This window comes from Petaurus breviceps, unplaced genomic scaffold (genome assembly GCF_028583685.1).
Source record: "Petaurus breviceps papuanus isolate PSGF00001 unplaced genomic scaffold, PetGlider_PUasm1.0 186, whole genome shotgun sequence".
Taxonomy (NCBI): Eukaryota; Metazoa; Chordata; class Mammalia; order Diprotodontia; family Petauridae; genus Petaurus; species Petaurus breviceps.
This window is the reverse complement of record NW_027185798.1, coordinates 6,409,531-6,431,521: the sequence shown is the minus strand read 5'-3', so window position 1 is coordinate 6,431,521 and position 21,991 is coordinate 6,409,531. Positions and strand designations below refer to the sequence as shown.

The following is a 21,991-nucleotide window of genomic DNA, read 5'->3' as shown; positions in this document are numbered from 1 at the left end:
GTTATATTTCATTATCTTTTGATATCTTTTCAAAGATTGTAACTCACATTATCAGACTAAGGAACACCATTAGAAAGGAACATTTTCCCCTCCCTGGACCCCTTTCATCACATATTACATTTCCAAGTCAAATGGGAATCAATGCCTTTTAGATTATCTGTTCTTTTGGGCCAACTATCTCTTTGTCTCTCCCCATTAGTACAGATAATGGAGAGTTGGTTGTAAGCTCTGATTCCTTTCCAAACTCTACACAGAGAACACATTGAGAAGCATCATGTGATGCTACTGTTTAACAGGTAAGGCTCCTGGCTTACTTATTGGGGCTGATTCACGTTCTCATGTCCTGTGTATGCAAGGCACCGTTTGGTATGTAGGGAGCTGGGCTTGCCTTTTTGGCCCATACAAGACCCTCGACTCAGCAGAAGCAGTAACTCTTTGCTGCCACAAGATGGTGCTTAGAGACCAGGGAAGGGCCGGACCAGCACCCTAGGGAAACTCCTCAGGTCTGGTAGGGCTGCTCAATATACTTTCTTAAGTGAACAGACTAAGAATAGAAACACCTTATGTTTTCTGGTCTATGCACTAAAATCTGAGATTCTCTCACACACTATTTTGGAGCTGCTACGGATGGCGCTTTGGGGACCCTGAACTAATTCCATGTCTGCCAAGGACACCACCTTCCTCCTCATCACCCACGTTCCTCAAGTCCTCATTTTCCTCCCAATCAGCTGCCAAGTCTTGTCATTTCTATTTCCTAAGTCAGGTCCCCTGATTAAGGTCCTTGTCACCTCACACTTAGACCATTGTGGTGGCTCAAGAAGGGCCAATGGCTCTTGAGGACTTCTGGGACATTGTGCAGACTGACTCCCCTACCAGGCATCTGAAGTCCTTTCCAGTCTGTCTCCTGGTGACCTTTGTGGCCTCGGGGTACATGACTGCCTGTCACGTGTGCCATGTTCCACTCCTCATCCACATTTTGTCTCCCTTCTTTGGGGCTCCTGGACTTGGAGGACCCTTTCCATCACCTATGTATGGGGGTCTCAAGCTTCTCTCAAGGACTACCTCCTACAGATCAGGTCTCTGCTGATCCCTGATGATGTCAGTCCCCCCACCCCTACCCTGTTTCCTTTGAATCTAATTTACATTTATTTATATATCACAGGATAAGAGGACACAGCTTTGGGGCTGGCAGGGAGGTTCACTTTCCTCCCACTAAGTCCTGGAGGCAGAATTTGAACACATGACTTCTTGACTCTGGCCTTATTAATTATGCTCCTAGCTGCCCTCTATTATGTGTACGGACATACTACTGCTGCCAGTGGAATGTGGGACTATTTCGTCTTGGTCTCTACATTCCGAGGTTCTGGCATGGAGTCTGGCACACAGTAGGTGTTTATAAATGCCTATTGAATGAATGTGGTATTAAGGAGGCAAGAAAAGAATCCTTTGGGGCCATGCTGAAAGCTTAGTGAACAGACTCATCCCTTAGACTGAGGGATCAAGGTGATGGAACTTGGGGTCAGTGAACTTGGTGGAAAAATGTGGTGACAACAGCATGTCAACACTATTGTTTCCTCTGTCACTCATTTAAAAACATGACTTTGAGAAGGAATCCATAGAATTCCCTGATGGCTGCCAAAGGGGCCAAGACACTGAGAAAGGATTGGAGCCTGTCGGCCAACACAGACCCAGACCACAGTAACAATCCTCGGAGCCAGGCCTTACCTGGTGCAGGAGGGAGAGCCAATGGGTATTGGGGATGGGGAAGGACCCCGGGAGGGGCTGCTAGATACATCTGAAAAGGTTTGGGTGCTCGGCAAGCTCCCACGCTCAGAATTTGTGTCTTGAAAGAAGAAATCTATTTTAAAGTCTCATTCTGCCAAAGCTTCCTCCCTTAGCACAGTGCCTGGCACATGGGAAGCATGATGTAAATGTTAGTTATTATTAGTGGGAAGGACACTGGACCTGGGACTCAAAGAACTGGGCCCAAGGCCTGGTTTTCCCACTGACTTGTCCCAAGACTGGGGAAGTCAGCTCACCTCTGAGCTCTGGTTTCCTTGGGTTAATAAGGTTAATAAGGCTTATCCAGAGCAGTCTAGCGGAAGCTTTCCCATGAGTCGGGAGGGCCAGTGCTCCAGGGCCAGCCGTGACATGAACCAGTTGTGGGACCATGGGCAAGCTGAGCAGCCCTCTGGGACCCCGAGTTATAGAGACGGTGCCACCTTCACTGGCAGAGGGATGTTCTCCCTGGCACAGAGCAGGCCCTTAATAAATGTTTACCGAATGACTAAATTATAGGTCTGCCAAAAATTAAAAAAAAAATTATGAACTTCATAGAACTGCTGGGAGAAAACAGCTTTGTTTTTGAGGGCAACGCACGAACGATTACTTTGCCATCTTCACTGTTACTGTTATTATTCCTGTTCTGTAACCTACACAGTACAGGATAACAACACGAATAAACCTCAGCTGTCAGATGAGACTGGGAAAAAAAAAAGGCCCTGCTGCCAATGGGGCTCCGGCCGGGTCCCTTCCCTCCTCCTCCAAACAGCACGCTGGCTGGGAGGGGTCACTGAGGAACAGGGCTGCAAAGCGATGGCCCACAGGAGGCCGAGACAGGGCGAGGGGCGGCCCCACAGCTGGACACACTGCACCCGGACCCTGACAGTGTGAGGTAATCGTGGTCCTGTACAACCACCAGCTGATCGAATGAATGCTGTCACAGAATCTGCCCTGCACTGCATTCAACTCTCGGGCCATCGCTTCTTCAGATCGAATTTATAAGACGTGAGGACTGAAAAGCAACAGTTAAACTGATGGTAAGAAAGTCACTTGCAGGAGATGCTCACCTTTCTTCTCCATCCGCTTCATGTCCATCAACTTTTCCACATTGTTGGGATCATTCAACCACAGCTGCATCCGGACAAAGGGCTCTCTTCCTTTTAAACTCAATTTGTGCCAAGGCTTGGGGCGAGCGAGAAGGTCAGAGACAGAGCCTTGGGTGAGCCCCAAGATTGTCTCCCCAAACAGACGCTGACCTGAGGAGGAAGCAAACCGAGCCGTCACTATGGGTCCAAAAGCCACCACACGTGGCAGAGGAAAGGGGTTCCCACCCCCAACACCCTCAACCCCTCAATCTGGCAGTGGCAAAGGAAGACTTTAATGAGAAGGTTGTTAATTAGGCCCCAGAACTGCTGACGCAGACTAAGAAGGATCGAAGAGAGCATACCTTGTTACCTCAAAAATAATTTCAGTCTTTGGATTAAACCTTACTTTTATTCTGTATTTGGTCCTTGTATCCTCAGCACTTAACATGCTGTCTGGCAAACAGTCTGTGCTTAATAAATGCCTGTTGACTGACTCATCAACTACAGGGCTATCGTGATTATTTATATATTTTGCATATGCTAATATAGTCACAGATCACTCCCTCCCCCTTCGGTCCCCAGAGCCCAGCCCAGCGCCACTGCCCAGAGGAGGTGCTTATTGATTGACTGGATTTCAGAAGCAGTCCTAACCAGCACCTCCCGCCATCTGTACTCCACACACTGTCAGAGATGTCAGCAAACACTCTGGGGAGACCTCTCCCTTTCAACAAAAATGAGAAGGTTTCTGAAATCGGGGTGCTCCCCACTGGCTTCCAGGTAAGATTCTTGGGAACTTCAAGTGCCCAAAGGTTAGAAAAGGAGAAATGTAGTTTTGATTAGATAATTTAAAAAAAAAAGGGAGCAGGTCATTGTTTGTCCCTGGTTTGCCCTCCAGCATCAGCAGGGGGGCTACTTAGAGACACAAGGCTCTCTTGTTTCACAGATCCACACTTTTTTCCCGGAGCCCTGGCAAACCTGCCTCTTCCTCCCTGTTGGTCAGTGGGTAGCTGGCTCTTCAAGATCACAGCAATGAGAACTTAAAGAAAAATGCTACTCAAAGGCAGAAGAGAATCTCTCCCCTGTCTGACGGGGTTACCCAGCTACAGGTTTGGAATGTGCCCATTTATAGCTGTTTAAATGAGAACCAGTTCTGATCCAGACTGCCCTAACATGTGCGGCCTATGGAGAAGTAAACTCATCTCGGTGGAGAAAGGGGCTCAGAGCTTTCTTAGAGAAAGGCTTTCAACGATTCTTCCTCCTTCAGCCCAGCAGGCCCAGGGAACCAACAGCAGCTGACCTCTTCTTTCAACAGAAGACTGTTCCAAACTCTATCCCTTGGACAGACCCTCACACTCAAGGAAAACGATGTATAAATAGCTCTTCTCTCTAAGTCTGGCACGCCCAGAGATTAAAAAACAAAACAAAAAAAACCCCCCCAAACCCAAGTGATTATTCTTTGGAAATTACTTTTATTTCCCTAAGAGGCTTCAGAGAATGCCTGCATCTCAATCAGCCCATTTCCGCGCTCTCGGTCCCTGGCTCCTCCAATGGCTGCTTGCTCTGTGGTCTTTGTCCCAAGGGACAAAGGTCAGCATCCTTCCAAGTTGAGCGGCCTTTGCTGGTCCAGGAAGGAAGAGGCCAACGGTGACCACGAAGAACGTGTCTTGGTTGACTCACGTCCTTCATGGTGCAGTGTAGAGAAGGGGAAGCTGTCACCCTCGAGGGAAAGGCCAGTCACCATGTCAAGTCTCATAAGTTTTGTTCTTAAGCTTGGAGGTCAAAGGCCACTCCTTGGAAAAAACCCATTTATCTGTGGCATATTTTTCCTTCAATGCCTCCCCCATTAACCTTCTGGCCGCAGTGTGGGCAGTCTCAGTTGCCATGACTTCATGCCCTGGTGAGGTGGGGCCCACAGGCTGCCATGCTGCCCTGGTGCTCACCAGGCATCACATTCCTGTAGCAAAAGCTGAAGAAAACATTGGATGGTGATCTAACTGACGGGATGCTAGGCCACAGATCTCACAGCTGGAGGGGGTCCCAGAGATCATAAAGTTCAACATTCTCATTTTAGAGGCCCACAGGAGGGATGTGACTTAGCCAGGGTCACCCAGTTAGTGTCAGAGGTGGGATCTGGACCCAGGTCCTGACTCCAAATATACTTTATCCACTATGTGTCTTGTGTCAGATGAAAAGACAATCATTTCTCACAGGTAAACAACTCATCACAACGTTAAATAGTGTCAGGCCTGCAGACGGTGGTACAATGGAAATGGCAATGAATATGGAGTCAGAGGGCCTGGGTTCAAATCCACACAAGACAATGAGCACTTGTGTGGCCAACCATGGGTGAACCCCCTTCTCAGAGGGAGTCAGACCAGGAGACACCCAGCTCCCTCCTACAGCTCAATCTGTGATTTTAATAAAACACTTCAATAGGCTTCAAAGCCCAGTGCTTCATGTGTTGATGGTGGTTCTTGTTGCAAAGGTTTTCACCACTGACGTCATCCTTTCCCTGTCCAGCACCTGCGAGGAGAGCACGTCTCTTCAAAGCAGCCTGGTGGTAGCCCCCCTGCTGCTGAGGCGCTTAGGCAGAGTTCCTAGGGACTGAATGTCATGACCGTTCCTTCCTCTCCTTCTTCTCTTGGGAAAAAACCAGAAAGAAATCTGGCCCATCCCACGGATTCCCAGACAAACGTCCAGCAGCCCGGAGAGCTGCCCCAATGAGCAAAGGGCTCTGGTGCGGGAGATTTCCATGTCTGAGAGAGGTCCAGAAGAGGCTTGGCTCAGATGCCACATCCCGAGGACAACCACTTCTGTCACTGGAGAAGACGGCACCCAGACGGGCTCGCTCCAAATGGTTCAAGGAGGTGCAATGGCCCCTGCTGGTCTTCCACATGACTGTGACAGGGAGAACTCACGGGAGCCACTCCTTCCCTCCAACTGGCCGGCACCAGGTCAGGTGGCCAAGACAGTGCTCAAACCTCCCCCTTCCCAACCTGGTCACAGAGTATTGGCACTTCCCGACCATGGGACTGCAGCATCCTGGGCCAAAAGCCTGATAGTCTGGGGCACATTTCCTTGGTTTTCTGCTTCTGGGGCTTGTCACACCCCATGAAACAAAAAACCATGGGAAGAACTACGTAAGAAATAGCATCTCAATGTTGGAGATAGAAAAAGTAACCAACAACATTCTGGGTCCAAGCACAAAAGTCAGGAAAGAAATATCGCTCCTATTTAACAGTCTGCACTTGACCCCAAGCCTTTAGATCTGGGGCTGGAAGGGACCTCAGAGGCCATCATATCATCTGACAGATGAGGAAACAGTGGTTAAGTGACAGGCAGGTTCATAGGTCTAAAATGGAAAGGGATCTTTGAGAGGATGGAGCCCAACCCCCTTTTACAGATGAGGAAAAGTGGGAAATTAAGCAACTTGACCAGCATCCCACAAGGAATAAGTATCAGAGAGGGATTCAAATTCAGGTCCCATGATTCCAAGAGACAATGAAGCTCTTTCCTCAGCCTGACTGCTCCTCCAAACACTCTTCTCCCTAAGACTCCAATAAGACATACTCTGTGGGGTACTTAGTGCTCCTCGATGGAGGGACTGTACCCGACACACAGCAGGTACTTCAGGAAGGCCTGCCTGCTGCTTGGCCCCAGTAGGAGGTAAGCTCCTGGGGGACAAGGGCTGCTGCCTCTCTGTATCGGCACCCCCAGGGCCAGGCACAGGGCCTAGGCCAAGGACCTGCATCCTCATTCCCAGTAACAAAGGACGATATTTACCAAGGTTATTGTCGGTGAGCACTTCTTTGACCCTCTTGGTGATGCCATATGTGTCTAACTCAGGCGACATGGCGACCAGCTCTTGGATGCTGAGGGCCGAGTGCCCCGAGAGTGGCAGAGGTGTCGTTGGCTGGGAGTCGGAGGCGGGTGGGTCCCCAGGCTCTGGGACTTTTCCATCCTTGCTTGTTTCGATGGCAGGGCATGGTTGCTGGACCAACTCGGTTAAACTCTTCACTGATTCGCTGGAGCTCATTGGGGATTCTGGGGCAGGGCTACAACTGGCCGAGGTCTTTGGAGTGCTGTCTGCAATGGAAACATGCAAAGCCCCGGTTTAGAATAATTCTCTCTCCCAGTCTGCATGACTTTACTTATCTTATAAATAATAATTAAATGCCCGACTACAAAATACATACACTATGAGTCTAACATGGGCTCTAAAAGGATTACCTCGCCAAAAGGATACTTTCTTTGCAAATGTGCTATCATATTTTTCTGACTGATTAGAATAATCCCTTCCTTGCAGTATATAAAAATAACAGTGACAGAAGAGTTCAACAGATCTCAGTAATGTTTTCCTGGATTCACTAATCATATAATCATGAATTATTATTCTTGCAATTTTCTCTAGTGCAGAATGAGGTCAGTTAACACTAGGCAGGAATAAATCTTTCCTCCTCAAGATCAGAGATGGAAGGGTCTGCATCAGTCATCTGGCCCACTGCCCTCATTTTACAGAGAAGGAAACTGAGACTTCAGTGGGCACTGAGTGGCAGAGCTGGGCTGTGAGCCCAGACCCTGGGCTCAGAAGCCCGTGGCTTCTCATGCAGCTCATGCAGGTGCCTCCTGTGGAGCCAGAAAGTGCTCTTTCTAAAACGCGCCATGGGACTCCAAGTGTTAGGGTGCTTGATACTTAAAAAAAAAAAATTAAAACAAATTTTGGACTTAACCAGAGCCAAAGAAAACGAGCATTTCCATGCACAGCATAGAACAGGAGGAGGGGCTTGTACACGAAACCACGAATCTCTATCATATAGCTAGTTCTATTTAAATAAATAAAATTCTGTTATCTTTTGCTTTTTGTATCACCAAGGCAGGGATCATCCCTCCTCTTTCCCCCTCACCCCTTAATAAAGAACAAGAAAGAGGGGAAAAAAGCTAATTGAAAAGAATGGACAAGCCCAAGGAAGTCTGCAGGGCCCACACCCAGAAGCCCTACCTCCACAAAGAAGCAGCCTCAGTACATCCCTACAGCCTGACCCAGTGACTCCTTACTTCGTTCCTGCATGTTTCCATTACACTAGGCCCCCAGCTCCTTTATCTATATGGTTTTCCTATCTGCAAATGTTCTGACGCCCTGGATCACATGTTGGGTTTTAAATAAAGTCTCATATGACCAGGGCGGTGGCCGCTTTACGTGACAGAGAGATGTTCAGGAAGTCAGCAAGACCATGGACAGCTGATGCCCCCTTTACTGCAGAGACCTTGCTTATTCAATAAGGTGGCAAGGGCTTCCCAGGCAGGTGGCCAGCAGCCCAGCGAGCCTCTCGTGAGGGCCCTTGGTTACTTGGAAGCCCAAAACATGATTTCTTTAGGAAAATGTGTAAATAGCTACTTAGCAGGCAGGCAGAATTTTGAGCGGTGAGCCTTATTTTCTGATCTCCCCCTACAACTCATCACAGGTTGAGAGCCTGTTGCATGAGCCCGTGGGTAGAACAAGAGGATTCTCTTGCTGGTCCACGTCTCGCTCTGGCTTCCTTCTCCCCACTTGGGCTGGCAGCATGAGCGTGTGCATATGTACACTCACATACACACACGTGTGCGCACACAATACACGTGCACACACGTATGCACACACATATACACGTGCACACACACAAACACACACACACACTGTCTGAGTCCAGAGATTTAGGGTTAGGCTTGGTGGTAGCTAAATCCCCAAGCACTTTCACTTTCCCTAATTTCTGAAGGAAGAAAGGGCCCGAGGTGGAACCTTGGTTTTGTCATTGATAAATGGAGGGCTGGTCTAGCCGGCTTTGGAGGCCTCTTTCCACATCAGCCTGGGCCAGGCTAGTTGGCCAGTGTGGACTGGCTGAATGAACAAGATGGAGCGCTGGGTTCCAGCTCCCTCATCCGGTAGCCCACTTCCACTCTCCCAAAGCTCCATCTGGGACCTTCTCTTCTGTCTTGGGTAATTTCATCTACCCCCACTTCAGTTATCAGCTCTTCCTAACTCCAGCCCAGTCCCTCAACCTCAAAGCCCTGTTTGCATCTCAAACGCAACGGATCCAAGATGGAGTCCATGGTGCTGCCCTGCCAAGCCTGTCCCTTCTCCCACCATCACCTTCTGCGTCACCCAGGCCCAAGACAGGTGGTTCTTTCCTCCAGTTCACCAGAGCTGCTAAGGCCTGTAGCCTCCCACCTCCTTCTCCTGCTCCCAGTGCTGCCGGCTCGGCTGAGGATGACCTCGCTCCTTCATGACCTCTCTGTCTCGGGCTGGTCTGCTTTCTACTTCAGCCTTTGATGGCAAAGCCACAGGCCTGCTGTGCATGTCTGACTGTGCCGGTGCTTGGCTGGACAAGCGCTCCCCACTCCCTCACCCAGTGTAGATGGTCCTGCACATCTGCTGCCACCTTTCCTTCATCTGCTTCTCACATACTCTAATTTCCAGCCACACTGGCTGCTTATGTGGGCTCTGACGAGGGTCTGGAATGCACCCGCTCATCGTCACTCCAAGGCCCACCTTAAGGCATCGTCTGTGGCAGAGCTGGGCCGGGAGCCTGCGTTCAGATCCCATCTTTGACACTGGCTACTTGTGTAACCTTGGACATGCCCCCTCCTGGGCCTGCGTTTCATCACCTGTCAGATGAGGGGCTAACACCTGTAGTGAGTAGCACAGGGAGAAGGGGGCAGTCACCTCCACATCTAGTCTGCTTCCCCACGCGAGTCCCCTTCACACCACATTCAGCCCTCTACCAGACTGATCAGGTACCTGCCTCATCCCCTCTATTAGACTGTAAGCTCCTGAGGTCAGGGGCTGCCTTGCTTCAGTCTGGCTTGCCCAGTGCCAGGCATGTTACGTAGGAAGAACAGATGGATGCCCGATTAATACCTGTTGGCTGATTAAGGGGAAGAGAGAACATGCCAACATTCTGCATGCTCCTTTACACCTTTGTGGGGCTAGGGAGAAGCCTTGGGGGGCAGAAAGGAGCCAGCACGTGGGGCTAAGCTATTCTGGGATACAGCAGCACAGTAACCATCTCCTGAACACTACAACACTCAGTGTCTAAGTAACCCCAGAGACAGAGTACAATCAAAGTAAAATAGAGGTATTTAAAATGATAAACACTTTTATTGTATTGTGTCCTCGATACAGAAAAGTTGCCTGACAGTCACATAAAGCCATCCCCTCAACCTGGGTAATTGGATTTCTAAAAAACTGGTTATGAAAGATGTAAAGGAGACAGATATAAAAGCTAGGTATGGTCCACATAAATCTTGAGGGCAATATGAATCCTACAAATCTGATTTCTTTTCTCTGCTCACCCCTGGGTCATCATACAACGGAATATAAAACCCAGCAAATGTTATTTTTGTATCAGCAGCAGCAAAGGAATTGTACTGTAAATTTGCCCTGATTCACCCATGCGAGGGACCAATTTGGCAGACCATCCATCTTGCTCACTGTACGCTGTCAGGGATGGCATGAATTCCCTACATGATAAACAGATTTCTTTGCAGGTCTGTGTCCTTTAACCCACAGCAAGGTCAAAATGATGGCTGCCTGGCTAATAAACCGCCCTGGACTGGTTTAGGTTCCTTCTAATTCTGTCCCTGGTGCCAGCTTAAAGAAACTGGACCAAACCGCCAGCGCAGCTGTAAATTTCTCCTATTTCTTGCCATCCAAACCTGGCGAGCTGCTCCCTGGGTCCTACTGTGGGCAAGGTACCAGAGACCCAAGGTGGGTCTCCTGCATAAATTCACCAGGCTGCCTTGTCCACACAACCCTTTCCCCCAGCCTAAGCTGTGAGTGCAGACTGAGGAGAGCCCCTCACGGCCATGCACCCCTCACAGTGTGGGCACTGACTCTGCAGCGGCGTACAGCCCCAGCACGGATCTTCATCTGGCGTGCCTCAGTGTTTATAAAATACTGCCTAAAGAACATCCAGAGCCCGGTCCTTTGCCTGTTCTGATGGGAGGTAATTTATTCATTAACAGATGTGGGCATGCACAGCCGTGTTCCTGACGTCTATTTTCAGGTCACAGGGGGCACGGTCAAGCCCACATTTTGTGATGAGCACAGACAGATGTAACAGAACATTGCCTCCTCAGAGATGGGGAGTGCCTTACAACGGGCACACAGAAACAATCGCTCTTCAGAAAACCATTTAAAGGAAATGCACAGCTGGGGTGAGGGGCTGTGGCCAAGCCAGAAACGCTAACCAGCGGGGGCTGACTCAACCTCTGCGGCTGCAGCCGTTTTCATGGGCCACGGGGCTCCAGGGAGCACTCGCGGTCCAGATGGAACAAAGACAGTGTGGTCGGCCAAGGCCAAGAAGAAGCAAGCAGCAAAGGACGAGGAAAGTGGACCCTTGCAACATTTTGATGCCAAAGATGGGTTCTGAAAAGCTGGGGCCTTGCCCCACTGCAGGCTCCGCCAAGCCTAGACTCCAGGAGAAGCCAAGGAGGCCTGGAGGGCTTTCACGGCCATCTGCCCGTGCTGAGGCTCTGACACCTATCCACCACATTCTGCCTGGGTGCTCTGGAGGATTGTGGGTCCCTTGGACCATGTCAGGGGAAGCCTACGGACTCCTCAGCATCATGTTTTTATATGTGTAAAATAAAATATCTGGGAAACAGTTATCCATAAAAACCTCTGCTTTGGGGCAACTAGAGAGAGGTCCTGGGGTGGCAAAGAACAGATGCAAACTTGATGAGGACTGACAAACCAGGCATGTCCCCCCAAACGGGAGAAGTTTCCCCAAAGGGGAAAAGTGTTTTGAGAGCTATTTTATTTAAAAGGCACTTTGCACATTTTCCCTTTCAGAAAAACAGTGACATTATTGTCCTAGTAAGACAGAGGATAGGCCCTGTGTTTTACTGGATCAGGAATACTAAGAGAATGCCCTCTGCCAGTGCAGCTTGGGAGGGGAGCCTCTGCAAGTCAGCCTTAAGAGAATGAGCTGGGCCCTGGTCTTGTGGAAGGGCAGGGCTCTCCCTGTGATTTAGCCACCTCTGAACAAAGTACAGGTACGATCTCAACGGAGGCAGCATGTTAGTGTGCAATGACTCGGGAGCTAGGGGGCCTGGGTTCCAATCCCACCTGGGATGCTCACTGCCTATGTGACCTGGGGCAAATCTCTTGATCTTCCTGGACCTCAGTTTCCTCATCTGTCATAAGACCAGGGGGTCTCTGAGGTCTCCTCTCTTCTTCTAACTCTATATCTTTGCTTCCAGTGAAGCATTAACTATCTTAGACTAGAAGAAAATTACTTGGAAAATCACTTCCCAAACTTGGTTTTATGTTAAACAGCAGATTCACTCAAGGAACGGGTTTTTGTACAGGAACTCATTATGGCCACTGGTGATTTTCAAAATGATGAAGCCACACCTGACTGAGCAGGGGCTCACAAAGGGTTTGGCTTTCCCATCCTGATCCCTGTGACATCGGAGGACAAGCACCAGCCTCTCTCAAAGCATTGTTTCTCAGAGCCAGCTCTGTCACCAGGATGAGAAGGGTTTTCTTCTAAAACACCTCTCCTTTGAGTTCCTGCGGGGCTGGAGCCCGAGCCCCAACAACAAGCCTCCCTGAGCAGACTTGAAATCCAGCTCTGCTGGTGCCTGTTTGGAGAGCGGCCCCAAGGCGGGAGACCAGGTTGCTCGGGAGGGACTGGGTGCCAGACCTCACAGTGCTCCATGGCCTTCCCTGATATTCTCAGGCAGCAGCATCTTCTGCGGGTGCCAGGGGCTCCTGGAGCAAAGGGAGGTGACCACCCATACGAGAGCATCTGTTTTGGGAATAACACATAGAAAATCCTAACAAAGAGTTTGCCTGTTCCAAGAACCAACCTGCCATGCTTCCTGTTCCCCTAGGTTGATCAGTATCAAAAAGGTAGCATTTTCTTTTTTGTTTTTTCCTCTCCCCTCTTCTCTCTTCCCTTTCCCTCTCCTCTTTTTCTTCTTCTTTTCTTCTCCTTTCTCTTCTCCCCTCTCTTTTCCTTTCCCCTCTTCTCCCTTTTTCTCTCCTTTCCCCTCTTTTTCTCTTCTCTCCTCTCCTTTCTTATCTTCTCCTTTCCCCCTTTTCTTTCCTTCTCTCTTCCTCTCCTCTCTTTCCTTCTCTCCCTTGTGGTTCCTGTAAATGAAATTTCTGCAAGACTCTAAATCACCCCAGCAGGGCTGGGAGGTGCTTGAACCCCCAGGCACAAACTGGAGAAATATTGGCACCAATCTCTTGCTCTCTTGACTCCACGATGCATTCAGGGGCTCTAAAAGGATTAAGAAAACTATGAGATTGCAAAGACAGTGGGCAGACAACAGCTGCCTTGAGTTTTCAGCAGCGGCAGAGCGTGGAAAGAAGCAGGCCCAGCCCCATTTTCAGAGACCAAGCTCTGCAGTTTATCGGATCCCCAATTTACATTTCAGCCCCAGCCCTCTATCTGCGGTAATAATAACCTAAATTCCATTTAGTGTTCATTTGAGCAGTCAGGATAAAGTCATTTCATATTATCTCCCCACTGTGTAAAAAACAGCTTGGAGGTAGGAAGTCAGCAAGCATTTTCACCAAAAAGTAATTATTGTAAGTGACATTTTTACTGCTGGCATGCCATAAGGCACACTGTGCATTCAGAAGGACAAGTTGCTGAAACAAAATGACAGGGTACTCCGTGACATTCTGACAAGAACCCAAACATGATTTAACTGGCGGTCTGGTCTGGCGCCCCACTCGTCACCTGTCCACAGCCCAGGCGTGGGTCCATGCGGGGCTGGGAGGGGCCGAGGGAGAAGGATGGAGGAAGCGCCTCATGGGCTGGCTCGGACCCCGTGGTTTTCACAGACTCTTGACATTTGAGAATGGGAACAGGCCTCAGGGGCCGCCTCGCCCAGACATGGAGAATCGTCCCTAGAATAACCAGGACACAGGGTCACATGGGCTTTCTTAGAGACATTTTCAGTGAGATGGGGACTGTTACCTCCTGAGGCGGCTCATTCCACCATCACATAGATTTGAATCCTTTCCCCTCCCTGGGCCTCAGTTTCCTCACCTGTAAGTAAGGGCCTGAGTTCCAACTCTAGACTGACAAGCTTATGATCTCCCTCTGGGCCTCAGTGTCCCTATCTATAAAATGAGGCTGGACTTCTGAGGCCCCTTCTAGTCCTACAGCTAGGTGCCTCCACAGACCTTGGTTTCCCTCTCTGTAAAATGGGAGGGCTGGACAAGCTGGCCTCTAATATCCTTTCCAGCTCTGGATCAATGGGCCACGGTGAGGGAAATGAGGCTCCAATCCTGTGTGTGACTTAGAACAAATTCCTAAGCCCTACACACCTTAGTTTTCTCATTTAAAGAGTGGGGGCAAGGGCAGAGTTGGACTCGAGGCCCTGGAAAGTCCTGCCTGGATCCTGAGCTTTCTCCTGACATGCAGCCTAACTCCCCCTCTGCAACGTCCTGCTCCCCACGCTCCCCACAATCCCTCCCTCTTTGGCCACACGTCTCCAGGACTTCCCCTGTCCTGGCCGTCCACCTCTGGACCCTCTCCATCTTGTCAATGGTCTTTCCACGCTGTGACCCACCTGTTGAGCGGTCCTGTGACCTTTACCACTGTTACCAACATTTCAGGGCACGGACGTGACTGTGGCAGGTTCTCCTCAGTTCTGCCAGTGGAGCAACAGCTCTGGTCGGGACTGCCAGGCTCTGGCTGTCTGATGACATGCTCATGAGCAGTAGGCTGACCCATCGATCAAGAAAAAGGAGCTGCCACAGAGAGCTCTTGTGGCTCTGCCTCCATCAGCAGAGCCAACGTCAGCTTAAAAAACCACATCTTTGGGTGGTAGAAACTCAGGGGCTGTGGTCTGCTTCTGGGGAAGGACCGCCAATACAGAGAAAGCAGACCATTATAGGAGATGGAGCCCAAACGGCACCAGAGGTAGTAGCATGTGCTTTTGACTATATCTTGGTGCAACGTCCTGAGTTTTCTAAAGGCGAAAACGGGTGCAAAAAAGTTTGACCATTTCCCCCCTCATAGTGTGGAAAGTCTGCTGTCCCCAGGCACACATGACATCTTTCCATCAAAGTTGAATGTAGTATCCAACTGTAAATACTGACTCTTTGGCCCATGGAGCCTCCCAGTATGCCACAGGGCCATGCATAATTTCAGGGCTTTTTCTTAAACTTTGGCATTCATAACCCTGACTAGGGAGCCATAGCCGTACACTCCCAACTGAAATAATGAGGTTCCCTGTACCAAAGGTGAAATGCAATGGTAATTTGACCTGCTGTAGAGGGCTAATAAATTAGCAAGGCATGCTGAGGACAGGAATGCAGTAAAATCCCCCTACAAGACAAATTAATATCACAAATCTATGAACACAATTTTCCCCTCTCCAAGGCTAGGCACTTAATAGATTTACTATCAAAAACTGGGCTGTGTTTTTAAAAGTTCTAAGACAAGAACTGCAAATTTCTCACGTGTGTGTATATGTGTGCATGCATGTGTCTGGAACCCACTGCGCATGTTTCTACACATACACTCAGCTGTAACTGTCATCTTTATGCTTTTAATTCCGGTGATAACAGTACTATTGGTAATGTCTGAAAGAGCATATCTACACATTTCAAAAGGTGCCATTAAAAATCCAGAAGCACCTCCATCTCACCCAGTCACTCTGCATCATTTATCTCAAACTCAGCTTTCTCCTAGCTAGACACAGATTACTTAGACGTGTACAAGAAAGTCCTCTTTGGAGAGCCCTAAATGGAGTTAACTGAAGGCAAAGGACCTTACCTGCTAAGGCGACTGAAAGGACAGGCTGGCCTCTCAGACGTGAATAAAGGACCCTGGTGCTTCACTGCTATCATGGCTCCTCCCCAATCAATGGGGACAACACGAGCCAGGAAAATCCCTTCCACAAGTACTAGAGATTAACAAAAGGAAGAACGTAGCAAGCAGCAGGTCTGCTTTCTACACCCAGAGAAGGCAAAACACTGAAAATGGAAATGCGTCTCATTTATCTTTTCACATGTGCCCTGTCTCTTCAGCTTGACTGTAAGCCTCCTGAGGCTGGGGAATGTGCCTTGTCCTTTTTTGTATATTCAGAGCCCTGCACACAATGTATGCTCAGTCAAGGAGTTCTAGGAAAACTGAATAGCAGTTTGGCAGAAAATAGGTTTGGTCTGGCATGTCCCACCACATACCTCAATAAGTTTGAAAGGATAATTGACTAAATGCAAAAAGGAACACCATTAAAGAGGAGAGGAAATGGATGGTTCTGTCTCAGAACTGTGGCTGAAAGCTAAACATGTAACCAGTGGTAACAGAAAGGTATCAAAGTGAAATGCTTTTGCATAAGTAAAGAGAATTCAGTGGGGGTGGGGGGAAGGACTGGTGAAAAAAGTCCGATATAAAATTCTGCTGTATTGATCTAATCTACAAAAACCAGGGTCATTCCCCTACAGATAAGTGGTAAAAGGATATGAACAAACTTCTCAAAAGAAGAAATGCAAGTGACAATAATCTAATGAGTGCTAAAAATGCTAATCAGCAGAAAATGAGAACTGAAATAATTCTGAGGTTATCTCCTCATACCCACTGAATGAACACAGAGAGTAAAAGGTAGAAAATGTCATTGGTAGGGATATAAGGGAAACAGTTCTGCTAATTCACTGCTAGGGGAGCTGTGCAAGGGTTCAAACACTGTGGAAAAGTTGGAGTTAGGCAAGGGAAAAACAAACAAACAAATGATTTCTACCACGTGCCTCTTGGCTGGAGCACTGCACAGAAGGTCGGGCTTGCTCAATGTCTTGGTTAGATCTGCATAGCTGTTTGTATTTTCTCTTAAAATCGCTTTTGGTTATAAGGGCTAGCTCTCTGGGAGGGAAGAAGCAAGGGACTTAGCGAGTAAGGTGAGGCAATAAAAAAAATACCAATTGAAAACAATTTGGACCCCAGTTGAGTACATTGTTTGTTTGTTTTTTTTTGCTTTTTGGAGCGCAACTGGGGTTAAGTGACTTGCCCAAGGTCACACAGCTAGTTTTTGTGTTAAGTGTCTGAGGCTGCATCTGAACTCAGGTCCTCCTGACTCCAGGGCCGGTGCTCCATTCACTGTGCCACCCAGCTGCCCCAAGTTGAGTACATTGTTGTACCCCAAGAAAGTTGCTGACAAGTGGAAAAAGACCCACCTCTGTGAAAACAGTCATGACAGCATCGTTTGTAACAGCAAAAAGTGAGAAATTAAACAATGCCCAGTGACTGGAGAGTGGCCAAATAAACATGAAAGCAAGGGGATGTTACCATGAAGATGTACATGCTGAGCGAACAAGGCAGAAAGCAAAGGAACTTCACCTTCAGGAGCCATGAGCAGGCCAATGAAGACGACTTCAAATGACGACAAAACTGACTTAGAGGATGTACATCCTCCCTGCCTTCATAGAGAAAAGCGCAGCAGGGAAGGAAGCCCCATGAACTAGCAGCAGGCTTACCTAAAGGTGTCCGGGGATTGTGGGAGAATTAGTCCCGGGCACAGGGGAGTGGCATGTGCCATGCTGGGACCAGATGTGTCAACAAAAAGCATTTTAACAATAAATGTTTGCTGTTGATGAACCCACACCCCAGAGGAAGGCGTGGAGAAGGCCCTTATTTTTCTCATTGTGCCCTGCCCTTTCCCAATTTAAAACCAGGTCAGGCCATTTGAAAAAAAAATCCCTTGACTCTAAATTGTTTCAGAAATTCCCTGTTTACTTTAGAAGCTCTTAATGAAGGTTGACGATGGAGCTTCAGGAACCCAAGCGCACTTTGCTCTGCCTACAATCCCCCAGATTGTCTACACTGAATGACAACCGGCTAATTGATGGAGGACAGGTATTATTCTGCTCTCAGGGACTGAGATTTTTCCCATGGCTCCTTTCTAAACTCATAATGGAATGTGAATGTCAGAAGCAGGATTTGGAAATATTAAAAGCCCAAAGCCCCCATCCTAAAGAAAGCCCCGAGTTCATTTCTGCAGCCAAGACACACTGGCAACCTTTTCGAACCCAGTGGGTGCCTCTTCAAGAACAGATTCTTGCCTCATTACCAGATTCTCTCAAAGTCCACGCTGATTTAGCAACGACACTTCCAAATTATCCTCAATAACCTTATTACTGAACCAGCTGTGTGTACGAACACTTAACTGATACGTTCCTATGTTAAGTGAAAAAGCATATCACGCAAATGGTCTAAATATATATTACTGAAATGTGAAAAAAAAAAAACAACCCCAGCCAGTTAAATTACTTTGCTGTAATCAAAGATTCATCACTGGAGGTGGCGTGTGCCTGTGTGTGTGCGTGTGTGTGCACGTGTGCATGTGTGTACAGAGACAGACTCTCCATTTTTAGTGGGCCTGGCTTTCCTACTTAGAATAATCTTTACTGCTCATTTTGCCAACCTCCATGATAGCAGCCAGTGAAGCTTAGACTACAATCTGACAGGAAACTTTATTTCAAGTGGCCCCAAAAATCACAGGTTAAAAACCCCCCCAAAACCCAACTCGACTGTTCCCAAACTTTTATGGATGCCTGTGGACTGTGACTGTTTGGAACCAGAGCTTCAGCCAAAGCCAAGCTCCTGGCGACAGTGCTTGGGTGAATGATGGCACGGGGCCTGGCCCGAGCCGGCCCATTCCTGGACTCAGTGGTTCTGCTCTCCAGGAGCCCCGGGCTGAGGTACAGAAACAGTGACGTTTACATTACAGGCAACAATATTAGGCGAGCTATTAAGGCACATCACTTTACACATCCTCATAATCTCTCCATACCGCTTTACTTAATTTGTGATAAAATTGTTGAGAAAGGGGCACTTAATGTAGGACAGTCGGTAAAAGTAATTTATCATCTTCTCGCTTCGCTGCTCACGTTATCAGCGAGCTCATTTTCGGCATTCATCATGCAATCAGCCCATTATTTGCATATTAATCAGGCAGTGGACCGTGAACGAGCTGCATCCCAGCCAAATGCTGCCCCGTCTCAGGAGGGACACTCAGTAATTATCATACATCAGTGTTATGATGTGGTAATTGATTATAACATCTTTCGGTGGCCCCTGGGGAGTCCCACGGCAAGCCTAGCTTCAGGCACTGGGGTGGATTTCTCCTCCGAAAACTAAAGAAATTATGGCTGTCCTTTAGAAAAAAGGGGGGTGCTGCTTAAGGCCTTCCTTCCACGTCAGAGATGAGAGAGGGCGGCCCTTGCTAATGCTCTCCTGGGTCCTCTGGGTCCAGCCTTTGTGGGGCGCTGAGATTACTTACTTACATGAAACACTTCCTTTATCACAGAGAAAAAAATGTCGCAACCTCACTACCTTGTAATTGCAAAGGTAGCTGACAAAGGCGGCTCGGCGGCTTTATTTAGGTGCCAAATGACAGGCTAATTTTGGTCCCCTCGTAAAGGACAGACCAAACATCTGCCAGTTCATACTTGGGCTATATTTAGGAAAGCAGCTCCAAAAGGAAGAACACACACACACACACACACACACACACACACACACACACACTCCACAAACAGATAAAGTTCAGAAAGGAAACCCAAATGGCTCTCATCACCTTAGGGAGAGGAGAGAGGGGAAGATGGCTTTGCTGTCCCTGCCAGCCCTGGCCATGCCCGGTCAGCCCCGGCTGTGCCAGCACATAAGCAGACCTGCTTGGGGGGAGTCAGTGGCGCTCCCAGGAGCAGCGTGGGCTCTGCCTAGCTTCCCATGGCAGGCTGGGGGTGGAAGGAGCAGAGGGAACATTTCTCACAAAGATAGAATGTTTCAGAAGGCATCTGAGGGGAGGGAGGGAGAGGCAGGAGTGGGGGGCACCCCGGTGATCCGGCTCCCTCTAAAATGACAGCAGGGACATTCCAGGGGAGAAGAATCGCCTCCAGCCCTCTAGCACACCTTCAGATTGCTACCGAAATACAGCCCGGAGCTTTGCCCTGTCACAGGCCTACCTACTCTGCCGGCCAGACCGCAGACTTTAAAGGGCAGACGTTTCATCGAATTAGGCAAGATGCAAACATCATTTCGTTGGGTTTGTTGTTGCTCTTTTTCTTCCCATTGAAAGACAAGGCGGAGACACGAGGGAGCTGAGGATACCTAATTTTCCAGTAACTGTCTGTTTTGTCTTGTTGGAACCGATTTTCTGTATTTGTCAACTACAACACAGCTCCTTGTAATCTAAATATGATTTAATTACTTGTTTTGAGGTGTAATCTCAGCTACTCTTCAGGATGCAGCATTTACTTTATAAAAGCAGTTTGGGATCTTTCTTCACAGACGGGTACTCATTCGCGGTGAGGATGGGCAGCGGCTGGACGAGGGCTTTAGGGACCAGCTGAAATGTGGGGGGGCTGATTCTCCTCTGTCTGGCTGGGAGGCGGGGACACTGCTCAGGCACTCTGGAAGGTCCTCAACAAGCATGACCCTGGGGCAGTCACCAGAGGCAGGCGGGGCTGCATGCAGGCCCCTAGCATCCCTTCATTCCACTGTCAAGTACATGAGATACCCCCCCCCCCCACTCTCCCAGCTGGGGTGTCATGGGACGTAGCAGCCCTGAAGGGGCCCAGCTAGGCAAGCTCCTTCCTGAGGTCGTGTCTGGAGTCGACTCTCCAGAACTTTAATTTAGGAACTGACAGAAGGTGGGGGCAAAGGGGACACAGGATGATGTAAAAGAAGGGAAAGGACCCAGGTTCAAATCCTGTGTATCCTTGGGTTCTAAGCTACCCAGCCTCTTTTGGCCTGTTTCTGATGACCATCTAGTGATTAATCCGCAAGCCTGTGATCCTATGAGGTCACAGAACCACCAAAAATTAAGAGCTTAGAGGGACCCTGGAGGTCCTTTCCTCCAACCCCTTCATTTGATGGATGGGGAAACTGTGGTTGGTGAGAGCTTGCTCAAGGCAACATGGGTGGTGAGAAGCTCCCTGACTCACAAACGCATGTTTTTTCCACCATAACCAGACCCTGTAAGAAGAATTCTGGGGGCGCTTTTAGAAACTTCTAAGTCATGCCAGAAGTCAGAAGCTAAAAAAAATGTACAGGACCCCCTTGTTCCTGCTTTCTGCCTCTGGGGAAAGTGGGCTTTGAATACAGATCCCTGGGGACAGCTCCAGGCCCTTTGGCTATGCCCAGGGGAGCCCCTCCTCCCTCAAACAGGAAGCCCAGGAATGAGCCCTGGGGGTCTCACCTCCCTGCATGCCCCACTTCCAGGCACCCAGTGGCCTTTCAGCATCAGAGAGGGGCAGTGAGCTAAGGTCTGCCATCCCAATGGGGAGCCAGCCTCAGAGAGGACTGCATGTCCTTCAAGCCTCAGCCTGGGGGCCAGGCCATCTGCTGTCTACTGGGAACGTGGCCTGGGCTGATCACTTAGAGAAGGGGCTCATTCCACCTGTGGAGACTTTTTCTGCTCTGGGAGTTCCTTTCTTGGAGCAGGTCACAGGCCTGGTTAAAGGAGGGGTATGTGGGGACTGAAGGGCCTCAACAGAAGGACCGAGATGAAGCGTCAGGGGAAGAGAAGGGTCAGGAGGCCTTTCGGGGTCAGCCTGGAGGGCAGAGATAGAACCCACAGGGGTTGGTGAAGTACCTTCTAAGCTCCCCGCTGACTCTCAAATTCTGTACTTCTGTGAGACATGAGTAGTGAAGGTCTTATGGTACCTGGGAAGAGACGGGTCCTGGATTCAAAGCTTTTCCCCCTCCTAGTTACTTACTAGCTGCGTGAACAGGTCTGAGACCCTTAACCTCTCTGGGCCTGATTCCACATCTGAAAAACAAGGGGTTTAGACTCAATGACACCTGAGGTCCCTCCTCCTCTCCCTGGGCCTCGATGACCCTTCCAGCACCGCATCTAAAAGCCGACAAATCCTGGACCAGAAGCCATTTCCTCTTCTATTACGATGATGGCCCTGGCTCTCCAGTCTCTCTGCTGAATCCCCTGGCCCTCCCTACACTCAGGTTGCCATGTCAACCTAAAGGACAACAGGAAGCTGCACAAACGTTCCCCCAGGTTCATGGCACTTCTCCGTCGGCAATCACCCAGAGAACAGAGGGGCAGCTGCCTCCCACAAGACCAGGGGCATGGGAGGGAGCCCACCTAACATGAGCACTTAGAAC

The 21,991-nt window shown here is 49.1% G+C and overlaps 1 protein-coding gene across 1 annotated transcript in view; it reads right to left on the bottom strand.

Annotated features, from left to right (window-relative positions):
- CUX1 (cut like homeobox 1) overlaps positions 1 to 21,991 on the bottom strand; it is a 301,593-nt gene that overhangs the window by 18,613 nt on the left and 260,989 nt on the right. The window contains exons 22-23 of the mRNA XM_069089141.1: positions 6,651 to 6,953; positions 2,850 to 3,038 (exon numbers count right to left, since the gene is read on the bottom strand). Coding sequence (XP_068945242.1) covers positions 2,850 to 3,038; positions 6,651 to 6,953 — 492 coding nt within the window. The remainder of the gene's footprint in view (positions 1 to 2,849; positions 3,039 to 6,650; positions 6,954 to 21,991) is intronic.